General features: G+C 46.1%; 2 protein-coding genes across 2 annotated transcripts in view; one reads left to right on the top strand and one right to left on the bottom strand.

The window, feature by feature from the left end:
* Positions 1 to 454, top strand: part of LOC126988451 (uncharacterized) — a 9955-nt gene extending 9501 nt beyond the window's left edge. The window contains exon 3 of the mRNA XM_050846578.1: positions 1 to 454. This exon is cut by the window's left edge and continues 512 nt beyond it. The gene's annotated coding sequence lies outside the window, so the exon portion shown is untranslated.
* The window catches only part of LOC126988453 (uncharacterized), a 2380-nt gene extending 384 nt beyond the window's left edge, over positions 1 to 1996 (bottom strand). Inside the window, exons 1-3 of the mRNA XM_050846580.1 lie at positions 1901 to 1996; positions 964 to 1143; positions 1 to 681 (exon numbers count right to left, since the gene is read on the bottom strand). The exon at positions 1 to 681 is cut by the window's left edge and continues 384 nt beyond it. Coding sequence (XP_050702537.1) covers positions 299 to 646 — 348 coding nt within the window. The 5' untranslated portion in view covers positions 647 to 681; positions 964 to 1143; positions 1901 to 1996 and the 3' untranslated portion in view covers positions 1 to 298. The remainder of the gene's footprint in view (positions 682 to 963; positions 1144 to 1900) is intronic.
* Positions 1997 to 12732: the final 10736 nt, after the last annotated feature.

The following is a 12732-nucleotide window of genomic DNA, read 5'->3' as shown; positions in this document are numbered from 1 at the left end:
ATCACGACCACTAATACCAGCCACACCACATCATCGCGACCACTAATACCAGCCACACCACACCATCACGACCACTAATACCAGCCACACCACACCATCACGACCACTAATACCAGCCACACCACACCATCACGACCACTAATACCAGCCACACCACACCATCACGACCACTAATACCAGCCACACCACACCATCACGACCACTAATACCAGCCACACCACACCATCACGACCACTAATACCAGCCACACCACACCATCACGACCACTAATACCAGCCACACCACACCATCACGACCACTAATACCAGCCACACCACACCATCACGACCACTAATACCAGCCACACCACACCCACGACCACTAATACCAGCCACACCACACCCACGACCACTAATACCAGCCACACCACACCCACGACCACTAATACCAGACACACCACACCCACGACCACTAATACCAGCCACACCACACCCACGACCACTAATACCAGCCACACCACACCCACGACCACCAATACCAGCCACACCACACCCACGACCACTAATACCAGCCACACCACACCCACGACCACTAACACCAGCCACACCACACCCACGACCACTAATACCAGCCACACCACACCCACGACCACTAACACCAGACACATCACACCCACGACCACTAATACCAGCCACACCACACCTTCACGAACACTAACACCAGTCACACCACACCCACGACCACTAATACCAGCCACCACACCATCACGACCACTAATACCAGCCACACCACATCATCACGACCACTAATACCAGCCACACCACACCATCACGACCACTAATACCAGCCACACCACACCATCACGACCACTAATACCAGCTACACCACACCCACGACCACTAATACCAGCCACACCACACCATCACGACCACTAATACCAGCCACACCACACCATCACGACCACTAATACCAGCCACACCACACCCACGACCACTAATACCAGCCACACCACACCCACGACCACTAACACCAGCCACACCACACCCACGACCACTAATACCAGCCACACCACACCCACGACCACTAACACCAGCCACACCACACCCACGACCACCAATACCAGCCACACCACACCCACGATCACTAACACCAGCCACACCACACCTTCACGACCACTAATACCAGCCACACCACACCTTCACGACCACTAATACCAGCCACACCACACCATCACGACCACTAATACCAGCCACACCACACCATCACGACCACTAATACCAGCCACACCACACCATCACGACCATTAATACCAGCCACACCACACCCACGACCACTAATACCAACCACACCACACCTTCACGACCACTAATACGAGCCACACCACACCCACGACCACTAATACCAGCCACACCACACCATCACGACCACTAATACCAGCCACACCACACCATCACGACCACTAATACCAGCCACACCACACCATCACGACCACTAATACCAGCTACACCACACCCACGATCACTAATACCAGTCACACCACACCCACGACCACTAATACCAGCCACACCACACCATCACGACCACTAATACCAGCCACACCACACCATCACGACCACTAATACCAGCCACACCACACCATCACGACCACTAATACCAGCCACACCACACCATCACGACCACTAATACCAGCCACACCACACCATCACGACCACTAATACCAGCCACACCACACCCACGACCACTAATACTAGTCACACCACACCCACGACCACCACTAATACCAGCCACACCACACCCACGACCACCACTATTACCAGCCACACCACCCACGACCACCACTAATACCAGCTACACCACACCCACGACCACCAATACCAGCCACACCACACCTTCACGACCACTAACACCAGTCACACCACACCCACGACCACTAATACCAGCCACACCACACCCACGACCACTAATACCAGCCACACCACACCATCACGACCATTAATACCAGCCACACCACACCCACGACCACTATAAACACTCGCCTGCGCCAGAACGGCATGTGCCGACCATCAGGCACCACCGGAAAGGCCGACCATCAGGCCCCACCGGGAAGAAGCCTGGGCCGACCATCAGGCCCCACTGGGAAGAAGCCGGGCCGACCATCAGGCCCCACTGAAGAAGCCTTGGGCCGACCATCAGGCCCCACTGGAAGAAGCCTTGGGCCGACCATCAGGCCCCACCGGGAAGATGCCTACCGGCGCAATAGGCAACAACGTAAAAAAAAAAAAAAAAAAAAAAAATACCAGTCACACCACACCCACGACCACCGTAGTATGTCCTCTGTTGGTTGTGGCAAAGAAAGTGCTTCTTCCAGGGGTTTCAATGTGCAGTTCTAGCTGTGAGTTCACCTGTTGCCCAGTAGTTCCTTGTTGTCGTCGAAGAGGATATGCCACAACAAAGTTCAGCTCTTTATATTCACGTTCCGGAGCAGCGCAGGACGAGTCTTGGAGCGGCGCAGCGAACGGAACTTTCTTTGCTTGTAATTTCAATGTAGTGTTGCAACTTCAGTGACGAGGTAAAGAACTGAAGGCAGGACTATACAGTGACTCCCCTTTATTATTTGCATTGTGAAACTTGTTAGTTGTTTGCTAATTAATGATGTGATGTACTTAATGCATTCATGTGTAGCCACTATAAGTATTGTCCTGTTGACACGCATGTATGGTCCAGGTATATAACAAAAACAATAGAGAGAGTTGATAATGTTAACTGATGGATGATAAAAAGTAATAACAACAACAACAACAACAACAATCTATTTCTCTCCTTCATTTCAAGTGTATGTTTCAGCGCTGGTCCCGTAGTGGTGTAAGGGACATGTATATAGCTACAGCACCACCACCACCACCACCAACAACAACAACAATCTATTTCTCTCCTTCATTTCAAGTGTATGTTTCAGCGCTGGTCCCGTAGTGGTGTAAGGGACATGTATATAGCTACAGCACCACCACCACCACCAACAACAACAACAACAATCTATTTCTCTCCTTCATTTCAAGTGTATGTTTCAGCGCTGGTCCCGTAGTGGTGTAAGGGACATGTATATAGCTACAGCACCACCTAGTGTGGACAGGGACAGGAATGGATCTCTTGCTATGACGGATGCAGACTCGACACTTTCGGGCGATGAATTGTTGCAGAGTAGTTGTTATGGCAGCTACGTGACCTCATGCTACACACACACACACACACACACACACACACACACACACACACACACACACACACACACACACACACACACACACACACACACACACACACACACACACACACACACACACACACACACACACACACACACACACACACACACACACACACACATTCACACACACACACACACACACACACACACACACACACACACACACACACACACACACACACACACACACACACACACACACACACACACACACACACACACACACACACACACACTCGCGGGGTCAAGACGTGTCACTTGGCGCTCCCCATAGCAGCCATGGGGTCAGTTTGTTGACCCTTTTTCTTTCTCTTTTTCTTCTCCTTTTAGTTTCGAGGGTTGTTAACCCTCGCGGGCTATATGCCATTGGCTGGCCCGCCTCTTCGCTCCCCATTCCCCCCCCCCCCCCCTTCCCCTTGTTTTCAAGGTACTCATTGTTACAAAGAACACTCGTGAAATGTTGTGACACTATACAGACATACAGCGAGTGCAGTGGTTAGTGGTGCTGGAGGGGTAGTGAGAGCTGCGTCGCCAACACAACACCGAGGACACGCCCAAGCTCCGGAGCACGAGATCACCCAGTGTGACGGCTGGGCTTCACCCGCCGCCTTGTTTCATTCTTTTCCACAGACACGGGCGGTCACCACGTGGCTCGCCCATGCGACACCTTTGTTTGGGCCGGTATTTTCCGGATTCGGGGACTTTTCCACCCACGCCGACCCAGCATGAACTGGATATTTACGGTTGGGGGGGAGCGGAATATTCCCCCCCGCCGACCTGTTTCCCGCGCACGGGCACAGCTCCTCACACCAGCCGCCCGACCCGGGGTCAGTGTTGCCACCGGGCTATTCTCTTTATTTATATCTTTCCTGCCCGTTTCTGAGTATTGTATGATATTACGTATATTTTATTTTATGTTTAGGATTGGATATTTATGTACTGTATGTAAACTATGTATTTTGTGTTGTCGTGGGGTTTGTTGCCCCACACCGCCAGCGACGTCTGGCAGTCCGCTCGCGGGGAGCCGAGGCAGCAGTCACCCCAATGTAAGGAGTGACCCTAGGTCACTCGCTCTTCCCTTGTTTTCCCGTGCAACCGTCGTGTTGAAGGGAGGCCGGCTCCTCTCTCTCCTCTTTTGTGTCCCTGCAGCGCCTTCTGCAGGTTTTTTCCCGCCGGTAACCGTGTGTTTTCTTTTACGGGAGAGAGAGAGTCGTTAGTGTTGCAAGGTAAGGTTTTTGGTGTGTGTTGTCGTGTTTATCACGCTTTGCCGTGTTAGGTGCTGCCTCCCTCGTTCAAGTGTTTTTTTGTTAATTAGTGTTTGTGCTTTGTTATTTGTTTCACGTTTTAAAGGAGTGGTGTACCTAAGGCAATCTTGGGTTTTACTTTTCTTTTGTAATTAATGTAAATATTAACTTCTTGTAAATATATATTATCTTTAGTTCATTTTGGCGTTTTTCTTTCCCATTTCCTTTGTTTTAAATTATTCATTTTCCTTTTATTTGTTGCTCGGTTCAGGGGAATAGAACCTGGTGTTTTGAGGCCTAACCTCCCTAGTTTTGTTTTGTCCTTGTTTTTTTGTGTACTTTTCCCGAGACCCCTGACCACACCAGTGTTACGACACTGGTGACGTAACACCAGCAGCAGAGGAATTAAGTTCAGTTCAGGTGGCAGGCAGTGAGGCAGCCTCGTCACTTAGGTCTGGAGCAAGATGTACGGCACCTTCATCAACGCTGTGCACTTGTTCCGAGAAACAGATATGACAACCAACTGCCAGCAACCACCACCTGTGTCTCGCCGGCCCGGGCTTAGCACCTCCTCACTAAGCCTGGGTATCCCTGAGTGACCTCCCAGATACTGCCCACCTGCATCCCTCTGGGACCTGTCACCTGAACCCAGCACCCTACCTGAGGATTAACATCGCACTTGACCTCGCCGCCATCTGGAAGAATCCGCCCCCTCCTCCTTCCCTACCTAAACCTTTTCTCCTCCTCTTTTGTTCCCTTCATCCCATCACACTTTCCTATATTTCTTTCCGTATTCTGCCTTGGCTGTCCTGCGCACTCCTTCCTGGCCTCTCCTTTTCCCGTTCATTTAACTATTGCCTCACTCGTCCGCATCCCTTACAAGAACAAAATAAAAACAAACACAGGAGGAAAAAATTAGTATGCGTGGAGGAGGATATTGTAAGATAAAAACTTAACGTCCTTTACTTCCAACCAAACTCAGGGTCACGCCGTGCTTATTCTCTCGTCCTCACCTCTTCACTTCCTTCTGAGAGAAGAATACAAGAGAGAGAGTGAGAGAGAGAGAGAGAGAGAGAGAGAGAGAGAGAGAGAGAGAGAGAGAGAGAGAGAGAGAGAGAGAGAGAGAGAGAGAGAGAGAGAGAGAGAGAGAGAGAGAGAGAGAGAGAGAGAGAGAGATTTACATAGATTTACATAGAAAATCAGACCACAGACCCCATGGTCCAGACTTGGTGGTCTGTCCTTAAACCTAAGTGATTTTACATTAATCAGAAGACTCCAAAACGTTGCATTTCTACTCTAGTTGATATTAAGTTGAAGGAAGTGACGGTCGAGCTTATTTTTGAAGGAGTCAATCGTGTTACACTGGACCACTGATGATGGGAGCTTATTCCATTCTCGCACTACAACGTTGGTGAAGAAAAATTTGGTGCAGTCTGAATTTACTTGTCTACATCTGAGTTTTACGCCATTGTTCCTCGTGCGCAAAGTGTCATCGATCATAAACAATGTTGATCTGTCTACATTCGTGAAACCATTAAGTATTTTAAAACATTCGATCAGTTTTCCTCGGAGGCGACGTTTCTCAAGAGAGAACATGTTAAGGGTAGAAAGCCTTTCTTCGTAGGATTTGTTGCGCAAGGAAGGGATAATTTTCGTTGCCCGACGCTGAACACCTTCTAATTTAGCAATATCCTTTGCATGGTGAGGAGACCAAAACTGTACCGCATATTCCAAGTGGGGTCTGACTAAACTGTTGTAGAGCGGGAGTATTACATCTTTATTCTTAAATGAAAGTTTCTTTTAATGAAGCCCAACATTCTGTTCGCTTTATTTGCTGCATCGATGCATTGCTGTGAGAATTTGAGGTTTGACGCGATTTTGACCCCAAGTCCTTGACGCATTGAACGCTTTTGAGTTTAACGCCGCGCATTTCGTAATCAAACTTTTATTCCTCGTTCCAACTTGAAGGACCTGGCACTTGTCTACGTTAAAGGGCATCTCCCATCTATCCGACCAAGTTGAAATTTTGTGCAAATCCTCTTGGAGGCTTTGCCTGTCTTCGTCAGTGAGAACCGAGTTACCAATCTTTGTGTCGTCTGCAAATTTACTAATGCGGTTATTGAGTCCAACATCCACATCGTTGATGTAAATAATGAAGAGCACTGGGCCAAGAACCGAGCCCTGAGGGACGCCACTAGTGACAGGCGCCCACTCTGAGTTAAATCCGTCAATCACTACTCTTTGTTGTCTGTTGCTCAACCAATTCGCGATCCATTGGTTTACCTGACCGTCAATACCTATTTGTTTTAATTTGTAAAGTAATTTATGATGCGGGACTTTATCAAACGCTTTCTGGAAATCAAGATAGACTACGTCCAGTGATTTGGTTACGTCATAAACAGTGAAGAGGTCATTATAAAAGGTTAATAGATTTGATAGGCAGGATCTTTTGTTTCGGAAGCCATGTTGTGAGTCCCCAATTAATGAGTGGCTTTCAAGGTAACTCACAATTTTGTCTCTAATTATGCCCTCAAGTAGCTTACCTACAACCGAAGTTAGACTAATGGGCCTGTAATTACCTGGTACTTTTTGTCTCCTTTCTTAAAAATCGGTGTCACGTTAGCCTTTTTCCAATCTGAAGGGACAATGCCTTGTCGCAAGGACATATTGAATACGGTTGTGAGGGAGGAGAGTATTTCGCTCTTTGTTTCTTTCAGCAGAGTTGGATATACTTTATCAGGTCCAGGACTTTTATTTGTTTTAAGTGATTTGAGGGCTTTAAGGACTTCATCGGGTTTTATTTCAAAGTTAGACAATGCATGCTCAGGATTTACATTAGTACTGGTGTTGGTGGTGGTGGTGGAGGACTGTTATTATTAAACACCGAGGAAAAGTAATTATTTAATAGGTTTGCAACGTGTTGGCTGTCAGTCACTAGTGCACCGTCGCTGTTTATTAAAGGTCCAATTCCACTTCTGATCGCCTTTCTGTTGTTTATGTAACTGAAGAAGGATTTCGGATTATTTTTACAGTTGGCTGCAATATTTTCTTCATATCTACGCTTTGCCTGATGCACTAATCTTTTACTCGTCGCCTTGCATCATTGTAAAGTCTAATGTTTTCGGGCGTGCTTTGGTCTTTCTTTAACCTGTAAGACAATTTTCTCCTTGACTGAGTGTTTAATTTCGCTATTAAACCAAGGTGGACTTTATTAGTGTTAATTCGCTTCGCACAAGGGGACAAATGTGTCCTGCTGAGTGAGTAAGTGATTTTAAAGTTTAGCCAGGCGTCCTCTGCATTGCCGTCATCTGATAGTTGCATATCTATTAGTTTTCGTCGGATTTCTACGAAGTTGGCTCTTTGAAATTGGGCACCTTAACTTTATTTTCAGTCACCGATGTTTGAGCTCTAATGTCAACGCGCACTAGTTTATGATCGCAGGAACCGAGGTGTTCTCCTACCGTGACATTACTGACTAGGTTATCTTGGGTCGCTATAACAAGGTCAAGTATGTTATTTTGTCGAGTTGGTTCAGAAACCATTTGGCTTAGATAATTTTCCTCTAGAAATTCGATCATTCTATGGGACTCACCTTCTGTACCCGACAGTGTCGCCCAGTCGATATGGGGAGGTTAAAGTCTCCTAGTATCAGTGAGTCGCTGTTATTAAGTGACTGCCTTAAGACGCTGTACATTTCAAGATCGCCATCAAGTGATTGCCCAGGAGGCCTGTAAGTGACAGATATATTTAAATTGACTTTTGCAATGTTTACTCGCACGCACAAATGTTCAACGTTACTGTTTCTTGGTGTTTTGTCAGTAGGTTGCAAGTAGCTTTTTGACAAAAGGGCGACACCACCCCTCTACGGTTTACACGATCATTGTTGAAGAATCTGTAGCCATCTATGTTATATTCGGAACTTAAATCAATATTAGTGGTGTCGATAAATGTTTCGGTTATAGCAATTACGTCAAAGTTTTCTGTCAGAGCAAGACATCGCAGTTCATCAAATTTGTTTCTTAGGCTACGCGCATTGAAACTAAGGACTCTTAGGTTATCTTGAAGCTTGGTAATAGAGTTACTGGAGGGTTCAATGTTACGAGTCTGTTGCGGTGTGAGGTGTCTATTTACACGGGCGGGATGGAAGGACGTGGCTGAGAGTCGTTTTTTTTTGTTAGGGCGTTAAGTAAGGCGTTGTTGTGGAGCCATACAAATCTGGCTGCCCCCATGGGGGACAGGGGTATTCCGTCCCATTTGTATACTCTACTCTGGCCGTAGAAATCGTTCCAGGCGTTAAAGAATTCGACGTCAAGCTCTCCGCAGAGAGTCTGCAGGCGGTTGTTGAGGCTGAAGGCCTTACTGTAGAAGTCGCCCTCATCCCATGTCCGTGGTAGAATTCCTGAAATCAAAATATTAGGGGATTTAGTCTTATACTGCTGGATGAGCCTACGGTACTTGTCCAGCAGTTCCTCAGACCGGGTCGTGGTGACGTCGTTTGTACCTGTGTGGAGAACAAAGAGTGAGTCATTAGAGGCCTCAGCGGAGACCTCGTCCAGGGCAGCTGTGATGTCGTCAACACCAGCTCCAGGATAACAGTAGTTACGCCTACGACGGGGGACTCTGCCACAGAATTCAACCACCTGATGGCGAATCATAGAGTCACCGACCAAGAAGGTGCTCTGTTCCTCGTCCTCCTCCTCCAGTATGGCAAATCTGTTGTAGCAATGAGTAGGATAAATGGCTCTAGGGGCGGGTCTGGCTCCTCCTCTCACGGGGGTGAAGCATTCAGCGTCAGCTCTACCGGTTCCCTGTGACGTGCCTTCTTCGGAAGGTGGCTGGGCATCGAGTGCAGGTGAGGAGGGTGAGAGATTTATTGGTTCCAGCCCACTATTTCACACCTCAAAGCTGGCGGGAGAGAGGGTCTCACTACTGAGTCTCACTATTGAGTCTCACTACTGAGTCTCACTACTGAGTCTCACTACTGAGTCTCACTATTGAGTCTCATTATTGCGAAATTATTAAGAATAAACAAATAAGTGGTCAGCGTTTGAAGTTCATTTCCTTGATGTGTAATATAAGTGCCTAATGCTTTGACTAATGATTAGGACGATAAAAATAATAAAGCTAATGATAGTGAGAGTTGTGCGGGTCTACTACTACTACTACTACTACTATTACTACTACTACTACTATTACTACTACTACTACTAGTCTACTACTGCTACTACTACTACTACTACTACTACTACATAAATGATACCTCCACCCATGTTTATTTTCCCGACACATAATCCTGGAGGGCTCCAGAGCTTGGAGGTCATTAGCCCCAACTCTGTTCGCTAATGACTGTGGCATCCAACCATATCACTAATACTACCTGACACTAAATCACCTATCATCTATTACGTCTAGATCCCCCTTTCCTTCCCTACTCAAGTCACTCCCGACCCACCCTAATGTCACTCTCCACCACTGTGGCTTCATAGTCCATATTGGAGATATTGGTGGCTTTTGGGCCAGAGTGTCTGGTGCCCCTGAGACATAGGATGGCCGACCTGAGCAGGGAGAACGAGAGGCGACACCTCACCCAGGCGACAACGTGACTCCTTGGCTGATGCTTCTTTTCTGAGATTAGTTCCGCGAGGCGTGCGTAGAAGCATTGGGCCTACTACTACTACTACTACTACTACTCCTACTACTACTACTATTACTACTACTACTCCTACTATTACTACTATTACTACTACTTTTTTTTCTACTACATAAATGATACCTCCACCCATGTTTATTTTCCCGACACATAATCATTATTACTATTACTATTACTATTACTATTACTATTACTATTACTACTACTACTACTACTACTACTACTACTACTACTACTACTACTACTACTACTATTACTATTACTATTACTATTACTATTACTACTACTACTACTACTACTACTATTACTATTACTATTACTATTACAGGTAACTCTCGATTTACGCGAGTTTGGTTTACGCGTTTTTGAAATAACGCGGGGTCCAAAATCCAAAAAAAAAAAAAAAAAAAAATTATTTACACGTTTTTTCCACTTATACGCGATATTTTATGGAGTGGCCACCAGATGTCTCACGCAACTGGACTCACATAACGCCGCGGCCACACAGCAGAGCTCAGTTCTTCCCGCGCGCCACTTGAACAACAATACAGTACCCACGCTGCCACGCTACTCAACAATAGGGGTGGGCAGTTACCGGTACTAACGGTACTAGCTATATGGTACAGTACCGGTACCAGACTGCTCGGTACCGGTACCAATACTAGCTAGCCACTCATGGTGTCCCTCATTTCTTCCTCACACGAGTGAGGCTGAGACTGAGTGCCTGAGTGGATATCTCGGTGATATGGATATTCTCTCTCTCTCTCTCTCTCTCTCTCTCTCTCTCTCTCTCTCTCTCTCTCTCTCTCTCTCTCTCTCTCTCTCTCTCTCTCTCTCTCTCTCTCTCTCTCTCTCTCTCTCTCTCTCTCTCTCTCTCTCTCTCTCTCTCTCTCTCCACTGAATGAAGTGAATAAGCATATTATTCCCACCATCACTCGTAGGTTATGACAGAGAACTAGGCAAGACTCAATTCACACGTTTCTGGTGACACGCGCCATGCAGCTGTTTGTTGTATGGGTGTGGTTGTGTGGTTTGTAAACAATGCAAATGGCGGCCTGGCTGGTATTGCGCGAAATATCTCCTCGTACAAGACTCATGATGTACAGTTTCTGATATCATATTTACCCCATTATTCTCACTAATATTAATAATTAATAATGAACACATGGATATTTTTTTCCAATATGATTTTTTATGTAGCTTGTACTGCTCCTTAGTCATACAATCAAGCCACCTGTGACATCAAGATCAAGATCATACAAATGGCGCCCGACAGAAAAACGGGATAACAGCAAGGCATGGGCAATCCTCCATCGATTTTTGTATAGTAGTTATTAGATCGCCCTGTATTCTATGGTAACATATTATAAGACAGCTACGGACTATGAAGGATTATATACAATGATAAAGGAAAGTTTGCCGTTGTTATTGGATAAGACAAAAAACAGACCATTAAAAACACCCCAAAGAAGAAAAAAATCATTAAAAATTTGTACATTCGGCGTACAAGGCGCAGGGCTAAACTTTCAGGCTTTTTTTTTAGAAAAAGGTGTGCGCTATACGCTGAAAAATACGGTATTTATTTTTCGACAGAAACCTACCTCTTGTTTGATTTACATTGTTTTTTATTTACGCGACCTCTCCAAGAACGTAATACTCGCGTAAATCGAGAGTTACCTGTACTACTACTGCTACTACTACTATTATTACTATTATTACTATTATTACTATTACTACTACTACTACTACTACTATTACTACTACTATTACTATTACTATTACTATTTTTTTTTTTTTTTTTTTTTTTTTTTACGTCGCTGCCTGTTGCGCCGGCAGGCATCTTCCTGGTGGGGCCTGATGGTCGGCCCAAGGCTTCTTCCAGGTGGGGCCTGATGGTCGGCCCAGCCCGTTCTGGCGCAGGCGAGTGTTTATAGTGGCGCCATCTTGCATTGGCTCATGCTGCCCCCCGGAACTCGTTCTTGATTCGCTTGGACGGCTTCCTCTAGAGTCCGGGTTGATGGGTGGTCTTCAGGACAGCATGTGGGTAGTTTTAAGCCACACGGCGGTGACTGAAAAATCCGAGTGGTAGCGTGAGGATTCGAACCCGCGTCGTCCATCACGCGGTGAATGTGGGCCCAGTACGCTACCAGTTCGGCCACCGCCTACCCTATTACTACTACTACTACTACTACTATTACTACTACTACTACTATTATTACTATTATTACTATTATTACTATTATTACAATTATTACTATTATTACTACTACTACTACTACTACTACTACTACTACTACTACTACTACTACTACTACTACTACTATTACTATTACTATTACTATTACTACTACTATTACTACTACTATTACACAACATAAATGATACCTCCACCCATGTTTATTTTCCCGATACATAATCATGGAGGGCTCCATAGTTTGGAGGTCATTAGCCCCAACTCTGTTCGCTAATAACTGTGGCATCCAACCATATCACTAATACTACCTGACACTAAATCACCTATCATCTATTACGTCTAGATCCCCCTTTCCTTCCCTACTCAAGTCACTCCCGACCCACCCTAATGTCACTCTCCA

This window comes from Eriocheir sinensis, chromosome 69, assembly GCF_024679095.1.
Source record: "Eriocheir sinensis breed Jianghai 21 chromosome 69, ASM2467909v1, whole genome shotgun sequence".
In the NCBI taxonomy this organism is placed as follows: Eukaryota; Metazoa; Arthropoda; class Malacostraca; order Decapoda; family Varunidae; genus Eriocheir; species Eriocheir sinensis.
Note: the sequence above shows the minus strand (reverse complement) of the source record. Positions and strands in the feature narration are given on the sequence as shown.